Below are 21260 nucleotides of genomic sequence, written 5' to 3' on the forward strand. Positions count from 1 at the left end.
TCTACCTAACTTACAGTGGTGGCCAAAAGTCTTGGAACAACATATTTTATGTTATGATAAATTTTTATACTAAAAGTTAATAAAAAAATAAATAAGTTGTAAGTATTTTTTTAAACAACATTCTCTTTAAAAATATACCTCAAACCTTCAAAATTTATACTTTAGATCAAAAATAAATTTTTTTGGTCGTTAAATGTTTTGTTCCAAGACTTTTGGCCACCGCTGTATATGAAAATATAACTAAGGGAAATCTAAAAGAATTGGAGATCTGACCGGAAGATTTCGACATGGAGCTACTCTTTAAAGAAGACACTTGCAGACATTTAAACTTCAATTTCTATGAAGTGATCGCTAACATTGTCATGATTTAAAGACAAAAAGTAGAAATAAAAAAAAAACGAGTGATCAGATATTGAGTCTTTTATTGTGTAATTCAAGTATAAAGTTTACATAATGCATCGGGGTTTGGTTCTTCCATATAATAATAAAATAGAATCTCCCAAAATCAGTCTTTTAAGACGAATTGAATTATTTCAAGTTTGTTAAAATAAAACGTTTTACGTGTTTAACAAAGCAAAAAAAATTTTGGTGTGACAAAACTTATTATGCACATTACGCACGTACAGATTTTGTTAGAACAAGCAAGTTAAATGGAAATTTACCGTAACGCGACATTAAAAACTCAAAACATTTGTTTTAAATGTATGCAATCATATCTATATTTTAAATACTTTGGCGATGCAAGTATCATTTCAATCAAATGAACATTTACAGCGCCACTTTGCAAGATTAAATGTTATTTGAGGATTTAATACTAATAAAAGATGTAAATTGACCTTTATCTATTATTTATTATTATTTACTGAAAAGAAAATCTACAAAATCCTTTAACGTAAATGCTCACAGAATTGATGATACTCTTTCTAGTTGTAACAAAAATTACAACCTTTAAATTATAGCTAGAATCAATCTTGAATGCTTATGTCAAATCAATTTCATTAAACATAATTACATTATCTCACTTAAACAGTTTCAAACAAATATGAAGACCACATGTTAAAAAATATTAATGCCACAAATCATCGATGAGAACTTCTGGTGATTATACCATATAATGTTAGTAAATATTTCAAATGTCAATATCTCAGTTTTTGGCACCTGAAACACGCGTATTAGAAATATCAGTACCGCTAGAGAGATTTTTCCTCGATAAAGAACATAGGATTTTTCGAGGCTATCGATTCTAAAGTTGGTAAATTTCTAATTCGTTTTAATTACCAGGATGGTCAGCGAAAAATAAATCTGTTATTATGTAAATACAATTTACAGCCAAAACATTCTCGTAAATCACTTAATCCCCCGCTGGGACCTAAGATACGAAAACACTTTCAGGAGATTGTTAAAAATGGCCAGTTGATTTTTGTTTAGACTTTTTCCACTCTTAAACAGAATACGATTATGTGAGGTCTTTCATTTTCTGCTTCTTTATCATCCTGTAGGCGTCTATGGCCTTTTGTCGCTCGTTGTCGAATCGTTGTTGCTCTACGTATGTCATTTCCTTTCTCTTCTTTACACTTTTAGCATCTGTTGTTTTATCAAAAAGCGAAGAGAGTTGAAGGCTCGACAATTTCTAAAAACAAACGATTAAATGAACCAACTTGAAATCCTAAAGAATTAAAAAGAATACGAAAAATTCAAAAACTAACAAAGAAAAAACACACTATTTACGTGCCTATACTTTCTTTACACGCTCACATAATTGCATGAACTTTTATTTTTTTTTAAAAAAAAGGAAAAAACCCTTAAGGATACCTTATCTTTTGTAGCTCCTCTTGGAATTGCAGAAAAAGATGGCGGCCGTTCTGCAACTTCTCCGAACTTTACATCATCTAAATAACGAGTATGAACAATTTCTATGAAATATATATTGACTACAATCAAAAATTGCTTTTCTCTATTCAGAGAACTGCATTAAAGCTTTTATAAATCAAAAAAAGGCAACTATTAATCCTATTACAAACTTTCAATATAAAGAATCTCATCAGGTTGAGTTTAAACCCTTAAAAAACACTACACGTGTGTGTACATATATGGAGACAAAAACATTACACGTGTTTGTACATGTAGGGAGATAAAAGTCACGGTTGCACGCAAACATTAGAAACGTTTTTGAGTATTCAGGTCACTACATCATTTGTAGCTTGTGTAATCTCTTTAACAAACATTTAGGACAGTTATAGTAAATAAATACCCTTAAAATCAGAAAAATCCTTGACTTCGCCGCTTTCTTTTTTCTTTTTCTGCTTTATCTTTTCATCTCGCGATTTCAGATGTCTGATTAAAAAACAAATTTCACATGTAAAATAATAATTAAAAAAAAGAGTAAAAAATTGAGAGAAAAAAAAAAAAAAAAAGAAAAAAAAAAAACTTTCAAAAGGAAAAAATTTATCTTAGGAATCAATCAATAGTGGTTCACTCAGAACATTTTCACCGATTGGAAATTACCCCGACACACTATCTCTAAAATTTTTTAAGTTTACTGAAAAGCATGTTCCCCAGTTTTCATAAAACTTATTTCACCTCCCCTCCCCATCTCACCCCACCCCACTATTTTTCTTTATTTCGCTGTGCGGGAAACATCGCATCAGAGTAATGCCTGAATACCAACCATCGTACAGTTTTCTTTTCTTCCGCAGTGTTTTTGTTTCCATCATAGTTTTACTAATGGCTTCCTGTATACTTTCATCTAAGCGTTGGAAGTATTGCTTTTTCGTTTCGTTAGGTTTCATCTCAGGGATATCCTTTTTTACAGCAATTGAACTTTTCGCAATATTTTTCATTGAGTGATTAGTTTTCGCAATTTTCTTTTCTCTTTTATCTGCAAATATTTGTAACAAAGAAAACACTCATCAGGATGTTCATCAGAATATCGGAAATAGATCAGGAAATACCCATCAGAAAGCACTCATTAGGAGATATTTATATTTAAGTACCAAGTTAGAAACAACTTACCGTCTAGCACATCGTTAATTTGATGTTTCGTATCCTTTCCGGCAGCTCGATCAATAATATTTTGATTCTTCTCAAAGTTCTTTGTTTTAAAAAAGTTATCAAACTTCATTTCACTTTTTTTAGGAGGATTGTCATATCTAAAGAGAGGAAAATATAGAAAAGAGGGGGAGTAAATAAAGAAGAGAGGAGTAGGTCAATGGTTTTTAGTGAACCCGGTGAATCTGGTGAACCTAGTGAACCCGTGTGCACGTAAACACATCGATAAGAAAGCTTTTCGGCTAATAAAAATAAAAAACAAAACTAGAAAAGTGAGCGTACTTATTTTCTTTCTTTTTTATTGTAAATGGGTCACATGACTTGTACCTTCTTTGCCGGCTCATTCGACCCATTATTATAACTTGAAATGGCGCTGTTTATATACTTGCTGAAAATAACTTCACAATAGAATTTTCAAATAAATTTAAAAAAAAAAAAAAAAAAAAAAAAAAGTAATCGCTGATTAGGAGATAACAATCGCATTATTTGCACCTGAGTAATAAATACAAGTAGATGATGCATAAAATTATCGAAAACAAAGATAACGGAAGAAGGTATACTAAGTATTAAAGAAATTTTAAACCATTTCATTGGACATTTAAAAAAAAATTCAAATCATTTTATTGGACTTTACAAAAGTCTATACTAGGTTTATACTAGAATAAAAAGCTCATTAAAACAAAACATTATTTTTCGATTAAAATGATTTTACAAATTCTGCATAAATTATGGTGTGGAACCATACGTCTAACTAAACAGTTCGTCTAGATATGGGGGATTAGAAGTATTGCCAGTAACAGCTAAAGTTGGTTTACCACTGAAAACTTTCTTTGATACCTTTAAATGTTATAAGAAAATATCTGTAAAGACACTTGTGCAAAAACAACTAAATAAATATGCACATAAGAGTAATTTCAATAATTATAAATATGAGTTTTTATAAGTAATTATAATAGTATAATTTTATAATAATAATAATATAATTTTACAATTATAATAATATAATTTTATAAGTAATTTCAATAAATATAAATATGAGTTTTTATAAAGTTTAATAAGAATTGTTTTTTAATTTAAGTTTCAAGAGTTTTTTTTTTATTTAAATAGCGATCAACTGACCTGCACAACGTTGTCAATGGTAACAGCATCAATCTTAGCAGATGCAGCTTTTGGTGAGGTGTATGACCCGCTGTACATGACCTTTGTAACAAAAAAAATATATATATAATGATCAAGAAAAAAATTGCAGAATATTTTTGGATAGACTCGAGGCAAGCTTCTATTCATGCAAAACAGTAATAATTTCAACAAAAGAATAAGAAATGGAGAAACCTTCCCTCTTTCCTACTATTTCTTGCATAAACAAACTCAAAAAAGAAAAAAGAAAAGAAAAAAAAAAAAACCTGAGTAACAAGATCATCTAGTAAATCGCTTTTATTCTCTGCAATCATCAAAATACTCGCTTTTGTTTGGTTCCTAAGTATTCAAAATTACAAAGGGTAAAATCTTATCAAATTCTATAAGTGTTTGTTAAATATTGCATTCATATTACTTGGCCCTTTCAAGATCTGCAGCAGAAATGCTTCCTTTTGCAATATTTGATACTTGTGCAACACCAGATTTCAAAACCTGTGTGCAAGAAGAGTTTTTAGATTGTGATTGAAATAAAATAAAATCAAATAAAAACCTGCTGAATTATTTCCCCTTTCTTTTTTTTCAAACTCAAATCAAAAGCAAAAAATCTGTAACTTGAAAGGCTGTATAAACAATTCACCTTGAGAATGGAGGATGGTGATGCAATGGCATTGAAACCAAACAGTCCGCAGTCTGAGTAGCTCAAGTTTAATGCGTTAATCTAAATTCATTTTTATCAAATTTATTATTTATACTTAATCTGAAACTCTTTTTACCATATTTGTAAATATTTAATATTGTAAAAAAAAATGAATTTATGAAAAAAAACAAAAACATGATTGAACACGATCTCCATCCTTACCATGAAAGGTGTGTCAGTGGCACCAAGAGCTGCTTTGTTTAATCTAAAAAAAAAAAGTGACAGAATTCAAACGTTCATAATAAAATGCTTTTGTTTTTATTTTCTTTTTCAGGTTGAGTAAACTTTGATCTTAAACTTTTTTTATAAATTTTAAAAAAAATCAATAGACGAAATGATCACAAGCTTTTCACTTTCTAATGAAAGTAAGAAATAACGAAAGTAAGAAATAATGAAAGTAAGAAACAGATTATAAAACAGCTGTTTTATAATTTTTTAACAAACAAAATGAAACCTTGAAGATACTGTATTGCTTCCCCATTTAACATATGGACCAGATCCAAGAATTTTCTGAAAAAAAATAAACAAAAATAGTTTAAAAAAAGTACAAAAAATGTTTCCACATAGAAAGGAAACAAAAGTTAAAATTAAAAATATTTTAAAATCAATAAACAAACCTGAAGAACTAATAAAACTGGTAAATCTTTATGAAAAAGTCTAAAGGTAAATAAATCTAACAAATAGAAAAGCATAGAAAAAGTGGCCATCAGTGCTAGAAAAAAACACACGAAGAGCAATTTGTTATAGAACTTTGTTATGGAAGCAAGAAAGAGTTATGGCAAACAAACCAATGAACAATGGCAAACAAACCAATGAACAATGGCAAACAAACCAATGAATGAACAGCAAAATGAAGGACAACAAAAAAATCCCTTTATGTTGAAAAAAAATTTAACTGGCCACATTTTTACCTTTATGGGTTTCAATTTGCATAAAATATTGTTTACTTGCAAAAAAAAAAAAAAAAAAAAAAAAAAAAAAAAATGTAATTGTTATATTTACAAGTGCAAAAGTTTCCAGCCAATTTGTACTATAAGAAAAATAAATATTCCAGATGTTCTATAATAGACTTAAACTTAATTTTTTTTTGTAGCTGTACCCTTTGAAGCAATAGCAGCCACACACCGATGTGGCATTGACTCAATCAATTAATATAAGCAGGTGGAATTTTATCATATTCTTCCTTCAATGATGTGAATAATGCGGTTTGATTAGAATATCTATGCTTTTGAATTTGACGATCTAGCATATTCCATTGGTGTTCTGTTTATTGGGTTCAAGTCCTGTGTTTGTGATGGCCAGTTGAAAACTCTTACACCTGAAACAGAAAACTAGCTTTAACAACTTGGGTGTGTGTTTGGAGTCATTATCCTGCTGAAATGTCCAATTCTGCTGCATGATTTCTTTAGTATATGATAACAAACTGGTTTCTAAAATATCCTTATAAATAGCAGCATTCATATTTCTATTGATTTTAAGCAATTGACCGACTCCTTGCGCAGAGAAATCATCCAATCCATCACACTTCCTCCACTGCTTAACAATCGGATTTTTAGTCCTGAATGTTGTTTTTGTAACAACAGGACATTTGTACAAGATGTATACTATCACTTATAAAAAGATTAAATTTAGATTTATCTGAGAAAGTCGCTTTTTTTCCAATCTTTGATTTTATCCAATTAAAGATGATCTTTGGCAAATTGTAATAAGGTCTTCTTATTCTTTTTACTAATTATTTGTTTTTTAATACCAACACAACCAAAAAGGTCCACATCATGTAGTCTTTAAGACACATCAATGTCACAGTACTACAACCAACATTAGATAAGTTTTCATTCTTTAGCTTGAGTGCTCTTTCAGCAGCAATTTTCTTGTGATTTGCAGTTAATTTGCATTTAATGATACAATTTACTTATTTTAGACATTTTTCTTGGTTTTCTACTACATGGAGGATCTTTTAAGTTACTATTAATTTAGATTATATCCACAACAGTATTTCACAGTAATATTTTTCACAGTTTATTTACCTATTGATAATAGTGAAGCAACTTCACAAGAAAATTATCCTTTTTTTTTTTTTTTTGAAAACTTAATAAATTTGGATTTGTGCAAAAATTCGAATTTATGCTCTCATGACCTATTAAATAAAATGCAAACATTCAAAGCAGCATTATTCTTAAATGCGCCTTTGAATGTCCTACTGCATTGATTAAGTGGCTGGAAACTTTTGAACATATAAATATATAACAATTACAGCAATAAATACATTCACAAACATAATATTTTTTTGTTACATTATTTTGTTTCTTATATCTCATACTAACATCTCATAATGATTAGTCTTTTTTAAAAATAAATTAGAATCAAAATGTCACTGGCTGGAAACTTTTGCACGCCACTGGATATCATTAAGCTAATGCTTATAAAAAAAGTTATGTATTAGAGGATATTTCTTCTATTTTTAAGTATTCTTACTTTGACCAATCAAAAGGTGAAATTGCTTTTTACATGTCTTTAAGTATTCTTACTTTGACCAATCAAAAGCTGCTATTTACATGTCTGGTCAAATACTGGTTAGTTCATCTTAATTGTTTAGTTTCTACATCTAATTTAATTGCTGAACTTTTTATGTAAAAATTTCAGAGGCAAAAAATAACACAAATTTACCCAGCTCCTTCTGCAACAAGAGAAGCATATGTAAAGCCAGCTCCTGTACTTGCCTGAGCTTCACCTCCATAATACTTCTGTGTGGCAGGCTTATTTGGTTGTGATTGAGGCAAAAATCCAAAAAGTTCTCTAGAGTATCTCAAAAGCTCATCATGGCTAACATCTGAGAAAAAAAATTTGCATTAAAAGAGAATTCAACTTAAATATATCCTCTAAATAGTTAAAAGTGATAAATATAATTATCATAATTAACATAATTATCATAAAAATGATCAACACTTATAAATATATATCATTAAAAATATTTTTGTATAGGAAAATTGTTGGTTTAATTTAAATTAGCAAATTTTAAACTCATTCTCATAATTTAAAATATTGCAATCGAAATTATTTTAAAAATTAGCTAAACATAAACTAGTGATACAGATACCAGATGATCGCAGATACCACTATCGCAGATATAAATACCAGTTTAAAGATAAGAAACATGACCAAGTTAAATGGTTAAACTTTTTAAAATTCTTTTTCTTACAAAATTAAAAACAGGGAGAAAAAATATATTTTATTGGTGGTATAACTTCTTGATTGTCCATACTTTTTATGTGAAGATTTTACTTGTATCGAGATAACTCTTCCATAACTCTTTAACTGTTAACGACAACTTTATTTACATAACTTTTACAGTCCAAAATGTAAAATAAAAAGAAAATATTTTTAAAAATATATGAATTTATGAAATATATGAACTTATACTTAAAACTGAAGATGAGGAGATTTTAGTGATTCAGACTTTGACATGAACTTAGATGTGTTACTAACATATCAAATGTGAAAATGATGAAGATATAGCAAACTCTGTCCCTGAAATTCTTGCTGGACCTAACAAAAGTAAAAAAAATTCCAAAAAAAAAAAAAAAGACATGAAGTTGAGCCGGATAGCAACAGAGCCTACACAAATGACAAAAAACCAAAGATTGATATAGAATACTGATTGGTAATATTAAATCACAAACAGACACCTCAATGCCAACTGTTATAGTTAAATGAGGGGTGGTTTTGATCAAAGTGATCAATTGACTACCTCTTATGTGACTAAGCATAGGAGGAAGTCAAATTGGCTTTACATACTTACAAATACATCTGTATTAATGCCCACTAAATTTACAAGAAAATAAATGGTAATGTAGATGCATTGTCATTCAAAGCAAAACAATTTGAACAAATATTTGATTGCTATGATAAAGAAGTGGAATCTGCAGCTGAAACACATGGTATTTCAAATGACTGATTGACATTTTCCAGACCGTATTAACACTAATTATGTAATTATGCTATAATAAAACCAACTAGATGTGTTTGATGTAAATGTTTTAACTATAAAGTTTTATCAAATTTTTTAAAGTTTTTTTTTTAAGGGTATTTTATGCATAAAAACAGCAAGAAAAATATTTTTTCAGTTAACGTTATTTGAGCTGTAACAAAATTAATAATTAAAAATAAACCAATATGGTGAGTATTGCTGTTAAAAATAATTTAATGGTTAAAGAAATAACTATGCATAGCTGTATTTATCATTGAGCTGTAAAAGATTTATTGAAGGAAAGTATACCATTAAACTTGTATAAAACTTTAAGTGCCCAGTTGCACAAAAAAAAAAAAAGTTTTTTGAAGAGAAATAAAGCAAAAAACTTTTACATAAGAAATGTGTTCTTTATTTTTACATGCAAGAAAAGTTAAACTATTTTCAGATTCAATAATGCCCTAAAGCAAATTTTAAAAGCAAAATTTAAAACAAGAATAAACCATAAATAAAAAATTATATACAAAACAAGTCTTGATGCTGCTATAAAAACTATATATAAAATACTAAAACCTTACCGTATTAAACAGAAATAAAATACATTTTTTAATATTAATCCTTTTTTTTTTTTTTTAAGAAATGCCCAAAACAATACAAATAATATTTAATCAGCTTTAAAAGTGAAATTATTAATTATTATTAATAATAATTAATAATATTGATACAAACAATCAGTTTGTATCATTTAGTTATACAAACTGTAGTATTCTGTATGTATCATTTAAAAGTTAGAAAAACTATTATATAATCTCATCAGATTATATAATAGATTTTATTTAGAACAAATCAATTGATTCTTAAAGAAGTAAAATCTTTAATTTTTAATCTCATTACCTGTTCCAACAATAACAAGCTGTTCTCCCTTATAATTGTTTTGTACAAAACTCTCCAACTAAAATTAAAAATAAATAAATAAAAGAAATCCTTGACATAGCAATATTTTTTGATAAATCTAAGAAAACTTAATACCTTTTAAAGCTATATGTTAATGGCAAACAAAATGAGCATTATAAATATTAGAACTAAAAAAATATATCAATATAATTGATGACAGGCCTCTCCGGGAGAAGCACAAGATTGTGCATGTGTGCCTAACACACCTATCACAATTTCTAAGGTGTTTAAAAGTTTGCCTGCAATACTTCAAGCAATATTGGGAAATTATAATGACATGGTGTAAAATTGAGTTCTCTGAGGTTTCCAGCTAGTCTGATAATAGCTGACTCCAATTCAACTGTTTATAATTTTCCTTTTCCACATTTACAAAAGTACTACACAATATCTTGTTAAAGTATTATATGATTGAAGACAAAACTTGTGGTCAAAACTTGAGCATGAAAAAAGATTGAAGCTAATATAGGAGAGTAAAAAGGAAGAAGAAAGTAAGAATTCTTTGAGGCTTTTGATTTTTATCGGGATGAAGAGGGGTAATTAGTATGATTTTATTTAGTTTTTTTAGACTTATAATTCACTATACTTCTTGAGACTTTTTAAAAATATTTTTTGAGAAAAATATTTTTTAGAAAGATTTTTTTCTCTCTGTATAATACCTTTTCTAAAAAATATAGAGCAACCTTAAAGTACTGCTTTTTTTTTTTTTTTAATCATATATTTAAATTATATATTTACTTTGTTTTATAATTATATTATAGCCCTTAAGACCTGTGCAAAACTACGTAGTGCTCTTGATAAAATTTTCTTTAACTTAACCTTCATTTATTCCTACAGGTGGCTTGTGATAGAGAAAAGAAATACCTGCTGAGAACTAAATTTGTTAATGAAATAATTATTGCAATATAATGAGTTGCCAACACCATTTCTAAAAAAAATAATATAATCAAATAATAACTTATAGGTAATCTAGCTCTCTATATATATTAATTAAAATTACACAATAACTACTAATTAACATTTTTTAAAGTAACAACTACTGTATTTGTAGAAATAATCTGTTTATTAAATTTTATAATTCCTCAGTAGGAAACAAGTCAATATAGTTTTTAAAATAAAAGGTCACAAAACTTTACAAAATAATGTTTTGAGGAAAATCATAAAATGCAATGACTGGATTTTCTTTTGGTTTAAAACAAAAAAATCTTTTCCTGCTCTATAACTTCAGCTTTTCTTAAATTGCTATGATTGTCATGATATGATATGGCATGTTATGATGTGGCATGGTATGATGTGGCATGATATGATGTGGCATGTTATGATGTGGCATGATATGTGGCATGTTATGATGTGGCATGTTATGATGTGGGATGGTATGATGTGGCATGGTATGATGTGGCATGTTATGATGTGGCATGGTATGAAGTGGCATGGTATGAAGTGGCATGGAATGTTGCATTCATAAGCCTAATAAACATTTTTTTTTTTGTAACTGAATTATTTTGAAAAAAGACCTGGTTAAAAATTGAACTGATCTATTTATAAAAATTAGGAAGATTGAGTTGCTGGATCCCTATTTGGTTTGCATAATTCCAATAATATATAAAAAAAATTATTGCCTTATCAAAACAATTACCTAGTCAATTTTATCTATACAAAGGAAACAGTTTCCATTTATTCCATTATTTAGTGGCCAATTTGTCTCTCAATAGATTTTTTTTTTTTTGTAAATTTATATAAAAAACATTTACTATAATAATGTAAAACTGATTCCAAATCCTTTGTGAAGATTGCAAGCAAAACAAGCAATCTGCACGATTACAAACAAAAACAAGCAACCTGCACGATTGCAAGCAAAACAAGCAACCTGCACAATTGCAAGCAAAACAAGCAACCTGCACGATTGCAAGCAAAACAAGCAACCTGCACAATTGCAAGCAAAACAAGTAACCTGCATGATTGCAAGCAAAACAAGCAACCTGCACAATTGCAAGCAAAACAAAAGTTTTTTTAAGGATTATTAACAATCCAGAAATCAATATCTGGAAAACGAATGAATGGCAGAGAAAACGATGGCAGATAAAACTTAGCAAAGGTTAGCTTGGGGCAAATAAACCCAACTATAGATAATATTATCAAGTACTTATTATAAACAGCATTTTGCTTTGTAGAGACCATTTATGAGCACTAATTTTGCATCCAAATCTAATTAAAGAATAATTTAGGAACATAAACAGCAATAAAAATAGTTAGTCATACTACTACCATGGGTTATATTATTAAGCAGCTATTAACTGTTGGTAGATAGTTAATAACTGCCTTTTCATGTTATTCCATTTGTTGAAATAACAATACCTAGCAATCACATAATTAAGTTAAAACCTAATGCATAAAAGCTCTAGTCAAACTGTTTTTTCCTTCAAACATAAATGCAACATCAGCTGTAATAAAAAAAAGAATCACTAAATAATGTTTAGAGGAAATGCAAATACCCAAGCTTAATTGAAAGGTCTGAAGACTTTGTAACGTGACTAAAATAGTAATAATTTGATATAAGATAAAACTGAATTGAAACTAATCATTTATAAGAGAGAATTGCATTAAATGATGTCTTTTCAGCATAGTATGAAGTGTCCTCTGTAAAAAAATAAAACAAAATTTTTGAAATTATGCTTGTTTTGCTTGCAACTCAGGTTTTAAGAATGAAGTCATAAAAAGAACAAGAACAGAAATCAGAGATCTTCAGTGTTAAACCTAAGCAAGATCTGTTCATTTCCTTGTGGTTTGGTTTGATACTCCCCCCCCTCCTTCATAAGATTATTTTTAGTTATCATCAAATATTTAGCAGTTAAAATAACAAATAAAATTTCCCTTCTAAGAGGATTTCACATCTAAATATGTTTTGATTTTATTCTATGGCAGTTTATCTTTAAAATAAATCATGTTCTTAAGTTTGTTAAACTCTTACAGTTTCAATATTTCTAATTGTTAAGCCAAAAATGAGTCATTCAGATTTTTTTTCTATATTGGACATTATTAACCTCAGAGAAAAATATTTGATTGCTCAGAGGACATTATAGGTATCTTTTTTGTATCATTGATTAATTTGATTTTTACTTTTCAGGTTGACAAAGCATTCCTTCCTTTGATGAAAATGAAATTAAAATGTTTAAAACTGAAAATTATGAATAGTAATAAAAAAAAATTTAAAATTAAGAAGAACAATAAAAGATATAACAGTTTTGTTACTCAATCAGAATTAACCAATCGGAATTAATTATTAACTAAAGGTTAACTTTTGAGAAATTAACTATTTAAATAATTTACCACAACTAAAACCAATTCTTTTTTAATTACCATCACTTGATGGTTGTGCTACGAAGTTCTCCCAACATAAAATTTTAAAACTTGAACCAATAGAAAAAAAATCTAGTAACAATATGTACCTAAACGCAGTTTTGTGCAGCAATTCAAGATTAACTAAAAAATATAGAAAATACCTGATTTATTACACATGATAAAATAAGTAATTTATGTATAAAGATAAAATTTTAAGTCACAAAAAAATTTATAACAGCAATTTCATCATAAAATAGAAAACTGTTAAAAATATCAGGGACATATAAGTGATGGACATGCAACAAAAAAAATCTATGAAAATGGCTGCCCACAGTTTTAAAACAGAAATTCTGGTCACGTGAAGTTAGTTTAAATTTTTATAGCATATGTTTAACAAGACTGTTCAGGAACTACTTCACGCGTTGACAAATTATTAAACTAATTACACCAAGGTAAAGGAAATTAGTTGTCGACACAAAAATATTTTCATCATTTTTTCAAGATGAACATTTTGTAAATTTTATTATTTTTTCAAGATGAACATTTTGTAAATTTTATTATTTTTTCAAGATGAACATTTTGTAAATTTTATTATTTTTTCAAGATGAATATTTGTAAATTTGGGAACTTTTTTTGTGTAAACAAAGTCTGTCAATGATAAAATAGACCTGAAAGGATAATTTTAAAATGATTAAAAAAAGTATAGCGAAATATAAAAAAGCTTAAATAAAATTTTTTGTCAAGATCTGGTTTCATTCAACTCCTTGGTCCTTCATTCATCAGCCTTAATTTTGTGTACTTTTTTAGTATTTTTCCTGACATGGTGCCATTTTTTGCCTTGACTACTCTATAAGCTCCATAATACATATTCCACTATGCATTATTTTTAGTTGGTGTAATTTCTAAAGGGCTTTTTTATAATTTATTTGATAAAGCAAAACCTTTTAAAAAGTTATTGAAATTTACAATCATATTTTTCATACTTCATATACTATTTCATTTGTTAGCACATAATAACCCATTTGTTTTTGTCAAATAAAAATTAGTTTATATATATAGCTAGTAAATCATATTATGTTAATATTAAATACTTAGTTATTCTTGCAGTTTGCTATAAATTGGCTTTGCTAAATTCTTTAAAACTGTGACAAGTTATTTTTCTCTTTATTGTATTTATATTCATTTTATCTATAAGTTATTTATCCTTAACTGTTTATATTTCTGTTGTTAAACATAAAAATTGAAAATTCTTTATTATTCATAAACTGGAAGTCTACAGCAATATAGTAGATGGAGTAGTTCCCTGGAAATGAAACCATTGTGCTTTAGGTAGCTACAAAACTAGTTGATATTTTGTATTACTTATTATATCTCTAGTTATACATGTACTAAAGTAGTTAAGCAAATGATCTCAATTTTTATATCATCATAAGTATTTCTTAAAATGTTAAGAATGTCTTTCTCTATAAAATTCAGCTTAAAATTTGGTTCCATTGCTGTCATCTTTAATAAAAGGAAGTTGATGTGACTGGTTAAACGAGACCAAAGATTTCTGACAAATCCAACAGACTTGAATATAATTTTGTAACAATGAGCAACGAGCATAGTTCGCAAAAAAAAACAATATTGTTGCACATCCATCTCTACGTCCATGAAAATATGCAGTTATAAAACATTTAAATGTAACAAAAAGTTTAATAGCAAAAGAAGAAAAACTATTCTACCAGCATTTTCATTAGCTGCATACGTAGCATTCTCTGAATGACAAAATTTTTTCACCTCAGACAACTATAAGCATAAATAAAAACTATGTGAGTTTTTTTTATTGAAAAAGAACCTGAATTTAAATCCCCAAAGAGGGGAGGGTTTGTCTAAAACAGGGGTGATATAAATAGAACAGAATATTTTTTAGTTTTGTTCATCACCAAAATGATCTTCAATTATTTATTTTGATAAAGTCAAATTTTTTTGAGCATAAACTCAACTGCTTGTAGTTTAATATTTATTTTCTTCACAGAAATAAAAAAATTTCTTGCTTCTCTTGAAATGATTAAAATAAGTCAAACACTTTTATATCTTTTACAGCTAAACTTTATGTTCAAAAAATTCTGTGTTTATCAACAATACTTTTACTTCAAACAAAAGAATTTTTAAAAAACATTTTCATTTACCTCCCAATTATGAAATACTGGTCCATTAAATGCAGAGGCCAAATTTTCCATCACATTGGCACTAATGAAAAAGTACAGTAGTAAAAGTATGGCTTAAAAGTATGATTTAAATATGTGAATATGTGAAGTATATGCAAATATATAAAATATATGAAAGAGTATGGTTTAAATTTTTACGAGCACAAAGAAAATTTACCACATGACAAAAAAGACATTAAACCTTTTTTTTCAACACTCTCAATTTTCTCACATTCTCTGAATGTAAATATATCAATAAAAAAAATTTGTAGCTTTAACTTTTGCTCAATTTTGTCAAATTTGAAAAACGTTTTACAGAAAAAAAATCATTCCTCTCAAAATTCTGGCAACTTAACATTAACTTTGTTTCAATTTATACTATTTGATGTCCCTCTAATTGATGTTCCTAATTAAGACCAGAGGTTTAAGTCATCTTTGTTAGAATAATCTTTAAACAGTCTGCTATCCATGGTTGTTTTGATATTAGATTGAACAACTAACATGTGAGCAATTAAGTAATTTGAAAAACAAAACCTGAAAAAAACAAACCAAACAAAACTGAAAAACAGAAAAGGCATCAAAACCCAATCAAGAAATAAACTCCAATAAAATAAAACTCACAGGTTTGAACGCAAAAATGATGCAGTTCTTGTTATTGATTCTCTTGAATTAGAGCATCTAAGAAAAAAATTAATAAAAGTTTGTCTCTAATGTTTATAAAAGAAAAATTTTACCAGAAAAAGTTAAGATATTTACTCCAAGCTCCCACCAACATTTTGGATTTCACGAACAGTTCGAAGTGCACTCCTCTGCTTATTTGTCTAAAAAATAAACACAAAGTTAAAACTTTTTTAGATTGTTAGTTAATTAATTAAGACACCTCCCACCATCTGTGAATGCAGGTATATAAGAAAACTTGGCACCTATTTTTTTTCCTCATTATGTAATAATAGTTGTAAATGTCAAAACACAATGTTGGCTTAAACAAAATTCATTGTATATACTTTCACTTTTCATTTCATTTCAGCTACAAAATTGGTAGCAATCACTGCAGTTAATTTGTAGCCATTATCAGTACACTAGCCATATGATAATGGCTAATGTAGTTAAAAGGGCTTCCAAAAAGCTGTGGTGATTGCTAAAAAAACATTTTTTTTATAGTAATATATCATTTACATATAACTAAACCTAATTAACATGTTTTTAAAAGCAAAATTAAAAAACCTAAAATTATTTCTTTAAAACAAGGTCCATAGAAAAAGAACATACATACATACATACATACATACATACATACATACATACATACATACATACATACATACATACATACATACATACATACATACATACTTTCTTAGCAACAGAAATGTAAATGTGAATTTTATAAAAACATACAATTTTTGAAAAATTTAAAAATCTATTTAATTACTTATATCACTAAAAATTAGAAAATTAATTTTTTTAGAATAGATCTCTCAGAAAATACTGTTATCATAAAATAATTGATGCAAGTTTTAATAGTTAAGTTATTATCAATTTTACTACTTGCTATGATTGTTAATAAATATTTACTTTATATAGTGAGCAGCACTAAAAATCATAGTATTTATTCTTCTCTTCTATAAATTATTAAAAAAATATTTTACAATTACATTGAATTAACTGCACAGCTTAATTTTTATCTGTATAAAAATCATATCACTAAAAACACTTATCTGAAAAAAAACTAACCACAAATGCAGCATTTTTGACCAGTTGGCTGATACCCTGCTGTGCGACTGACTCATAACGGCTGCCACTTTGCAGAGCAATTGCAAGTCTGGTCACATTACCACCATTGTCAATACTTGCAACACGGACACCATTTTCAAGTTTTGTTATCTAACAAAATTATTTTATGTGTATATAAAATATACTCGCACACAATCATTATTTAAAACATTTATGTACAAGACGTTCATGGATAAATACATGATGGATATACTAAATTTTTCAATTTTCTTTAAAGTTATTCATCATATATAGAGATTCTTTATCATGGACAAATTAATTTATTAGTATTGCTATCCTAATTTTAGGTCAAGTTTATAGCTAAGTTTGCTTTATTAACAATAGCTCTTAAGAGGAAAGCCTATTGTAATGTAAAAATATTTATTTTTTACCTTTGGTTCATGTGAAGCAGGTCTAGAATGTTTAACAGAAATTCCACTTTCAATTGGATCAGTGAGTGGTACTGCACAGGCTCCCTGATAAATATAAAATTTCAGCAAGATAAAATGGGCAGTTTAAAGTGGTTCAATGAAAGGTATGCAGTTAAATCAACAATGATAAAAATTTATGGTAGCCAAATTTAAAATTTTTGTAAAAGGGTTTTATATTGCATGTGAAAAATTCTCAATTGCAATGTTGATTTTTTTAAAATATATGTTAGATTAGATATCAAAGTAATGTTTAACTTTTATTTAAGTTTAGTTAATGCTATACAACTCTGTAGTTACATAGCTAGATGCTGATGAAGCTAGCTGGCTAGCTAGTATTTAACTGTAGTTGAATTTTGGAGGATAGTTTTTACTTAAGAAGATTTCTTATTAAGAAAAGCTTGAAAGAAACTTACTGATACATTTCTGAAAGATTTTGAAAAAGAACGAGCTATATTCTGACTTCGTATTGGAAGCATCTTTTTAGAGCTCTTTAAAAAACAGATGATCTTGCCTGCTAGAAGTCCGTACCGACGGCCGGAAAACAAAAAGTCTTCTCTTTCCTCCTCTCCCCACAAATTTAATGACGTAAGTTAGAGATACCTAGTTTTATTGTTCATAAAAAGAGGTAAATTACTTTTCTAAGAAATTAGAAAATTTAACAAAACTAATTTTTGAACATGCGACATTTAGACGCAGTTATGCAGAATGACCCCACAACATTGGGAAAAGATTAGTAGCACTGTAAAAATATTTAAAAAAATAAAATGAGTTCTTTTTTTTATCTAGAATCAAACAAATTTTACACTCGAATGGGAGAAGCGAGGAGAACTTTAAACAAACAGTTTAGCCTTTAATTTCTAAAAAAATATTTCCTTATAGCATCGACCCTCTTTGATGGGCATCCTCTTTGAGGGCTACTTTCTAAGAATTGAAACTCTGAAAAACTTTCAGAATTCAAAAAAGTTTTTAGAAAGGTAAACTTGAGTAATTTTTAAAAAAAGTTATCGTGCAAAAAAAATCTCATAAGCTAAACATTCTTATTGTTTCTAGATTGTTTAAAGCGATAATTGAATCGCTATTTGTTTAAAGGTCTCACAACAAACATTTTCTTAAGCCTACTCAGTGTGTCAATGGAGGCATGTGGAAATATTAACATCAAACTTTGTATAGTTATCAATTTAATGCCAATTGTTATCATCATTCCATTTATTTTTTTAATTTGTTTTACAGTAAGATAAAACCCCTGTCGAAGATTCGAAGACTATCAAGTTTTTTTTGTCAACTACGGAACAATGTAATTATGTTTTCAGTCAAAAGACTCCGTTGTTGTAATCTAGAATCCATAAGTTCTGCTTTGTTCTTAAAAAGATCTAGGTTCCTAATGACATCTATTAATTCGTTTTGGTCAGTAAAATTTCGTTCTTTTGAGAACACAAAAATATTTTTCAGATTAATGTCAAACTATGAGTCTTTAATTCGTTTTGGTCAATAAAACTTCGTTCTTTTGAGAACACAAAAATATTTTTCAGGTTGATGTTAAACCATGAGCCTTTAATTCGTTTTGGTCAATAAAATTTTGTTCTTTTGAGAACACAAAAATATTTTTCAGATTGATGTCCAACTATGAGCCTTTATGATCACGAGGTTACAGTTAAGTAAATAGATTTTCTCCGCTACTTTCTTCGAACATTTTACCTTACTATTTTTAAATTCTTTACATATTCTTAACAAATTCTGCCACATTTCTCTTTTAATTATTTTTACTTTCTCTTGCACAATACTCGGACACAGTCCTTTGGATTTTGGTTAGGTGCAATTGGTGAATTTTTTTTTTAGTCATTTTTTTTTGTTCATCTAGATAATCGCACACATCTCACGCATAATGTAAGCCAGAGGATAAAGTCACGCATAAAATGTAAGCTAGCCAGAGGATAAAGTCACGCATAATGTAAGCTAGCCAGAGGATAAAGTCACGCATAATGTAAGCTAGCCAGAGGATAAAGTCACGCATAAAATGTAAGCTAGCCAGAGGATAAAGTCACGCATAAAATGTAAGCTAGCCAGAGGATAAAGTCACGCATAAAATGTAAGCTAGCCAGAGGATAAAGTCACGCATAATGTAAGCTAGCCAGAGGATAAAGTCACGCATGATGTAAGCTAGCCAGAGGATAAAGTCACGCATGATGTAAGCTAGCCAGAGGATAAAGTCACGCATAAAATGTAAGCTAGCCAGAGGATAAAGTCACGCATAATGTAAGCCAGCCAGAGGATAAAGTCACGCATAATGTAAGCTAGCCAGAGGATAAAGTCACGATATTTTTTATAGTAAGAACTAAAAGTATCTTGTAAACTTTTCGATTTATAGTTATTTGTTTATTGTTCTAGGCGTGACATGATTCAGCAACTTAACGACCCTGCACAATTTCCACCCACACCAAATATTTAACATTGAACATCGAAGTATTCAACCTCACAATCAGAAAAGCCATTGTAATATTTTTTACTATGATAAAGAACTTTAACATCCAATTCAAAAGAATGTTTAAACAACTTTTTTAGTAATCTTTTAGTCCATGGCCCAAAATATTTGAAAGATATTATGACTTTTCTCGACTCACATGATCCCACAAATGGTAAATTGAATTAAGATCTGGAAATTGTGCTGATCATCAAAAGTCTTTTATGTTTCTTGGCAACCATTTTTTAACACTTCGTTCAGTCTTCTTTGGACTTAACACTACAGGTCGTTGTCATGCTGGAAAAAATTTTCTATTATTCTATTGTTGAGCACTAGAGAGTAGATTGAAAAAGAATATCATTTTATATGTTTGTGTTAGTAAAATGATTTTTTTCATTAAATTTTAATTTTCCATAAAGTTATTCAACGTATATAGAGATTCTTTATCCAAAGTATTGTTTGGATTTTCTTCGTATATGTTACAATAGTTTGCAAAGCCTGAAAATGAAAATTGTATTTATAGCGATACTATTTCGCTACTCTTGGCAGCTTCTTTCTGTCCCGTTAAAGGGGGTGGCCTAGAGGGACATAAAATGATTGTTTTGTTAGCTATTATATTTTAACAAATCTTGACGCTAAAGGTACAATCCCTGCCCTTGGGTGTTTTTAACCTCGGTCCTTTCATGGTCTGAACCTCGCTTCCGAGGAATTGAACTAGATTTATTTTTTAAAAAGAGAAAATCTTTTGATTTTTCTGCAATTTAAACTTTTTTTAGCATTTTAGAGGTAAAGTTTTGAGATAACGTGTTTACAACATGTTTTTGTAAAGATGTTAGACTGATGAAGGACGTTTTTTTTTTTCACAAAGGTGTTTCCAAATAAAAAAGTAAAATTTTTATGTCAAATGCAGGGGCGTGTACAGGAATTTTTTTGGGTAAGTCGCAATTTTAACCCCTCCCCAAAAATGTTAAATTTTAGCATCCCCCCCACCCCCACTTCCTCATTGACAAACGCATATGAAGTAAGACGGCTCAGCAATTGCCCGATATTTTATCGCACATGATACTAACCATTATCAAGCATCATCGCTTCGCACGCTATCTATTTTTAGAAGAAAATGATGATAACCATAGTCAGCACCAACGCTTAACAATTACACACGACCTATTCTTATATGAAGCAAAAATAATTCTTAAAAATCTCTGATATCGCACTTTTTTAGACTTAGGGAGAGCACGCATGAAGTAATACACGCATCGACTTATTTAGG

The 21260-nt window shown here is 28.5% G+C and overlaps 2 protein-coding genes across 3 annotated transcripts; both read right to left on the reverse strand.

The window, feature by feature from the left end:
* Positions 1 to 405: 405 nt before the first annotated feature.
* On the reverse strand, positions 406 to 3482 carry LOC145183877 (uncharacterized). Of its 2 annotated transcripts, none has more exons than XM_090092388.1 (6): positions 3331 to 3482; positions 3013 to 3149; positions 2677 to 2878; positions 2252 to 2334; positions 1813 to 1889; positions 406 to 1630 (listed from the first exon to the last, which is right to left on the reverse strand). In XM_090092388.1, the coding sequence occupies exons 1-6, from the start codon at positions 3399 to 3401 to the stop codon at positions 1457 to 1459; spliced, it is 744 nt and encodes a 247-aa protein (XP_089948514.1). In that variant the 5' UTR covers positions 3402 to 3482; the 3' UTR covers positions 406 to 1456. The 2 variants fall into 2 exon arrangements, 1 of the variants encoding a protein (XP_089948514.1); XR_016453950.1 differs by having other exon boundaries at positions 828 to 1630; positions 2669 to 2878.
* Positions 3483 to 3721: 239 nt separating this feature from the next.
* LOC145183875 (cytochrome b-c1 complex subunit 2, mitochondrial-like) lies at positions 3722 to 18250 on the reverse strand. The gene is made up of 19 exons (XM_090092387.1): positions 17946 to 18250; positions 17494 to 17577; positions 17063 to 17212; positions 16085 to 16149; positions 15950 to 16006; positions 15311 to 15371; positions 14864 to 14927; positions 13247 to 13280; positions 10665 to 10728; positions 9744 to 9801; positions 7550 to 7712; positions 5500 to 5539; positions 5337 to 5392; positions 5045 to 5087; positions 4823 to 4903; positions 4601 to 4677; positions 4452 to 4524; positions 4168 to 4248; positions 3722 to 3885 (listed from the first exon to the last, which is right to left on the reverse strand). The coding sequence occupies exons 1-19, from the start codon at positions 18006 to 18008 to the stop codon at positions 3796 to 3798; spliced, it is 1404 nt and encodes a 467-aa protein (XP_089948513.1). The 5' UTR covers positions 18009 to 18250; the 3' UTR covers positions 3722 to 3795.
* Positions 18251 to 21260: the final 3010 nt, after the last annotated feature.

This window comes from Hydra viridissima, unplaced genomic scaffold (genome assembly GCF_058129835.1).
Source record: "Hydra viridissima isolate aposymbiotic clone 2 unplaced genomic scaffold, HvirCarnegie_v1 scaffold_7, whole genome shotgun sequence".
NCBI classification, from domain to species: domain Eukaryota; kingdom Metazoa; phylum Cnidaria; class Hydrozoa; order Anthoathecata; family Hydridae; genus Hydra; species Hydra viridissima.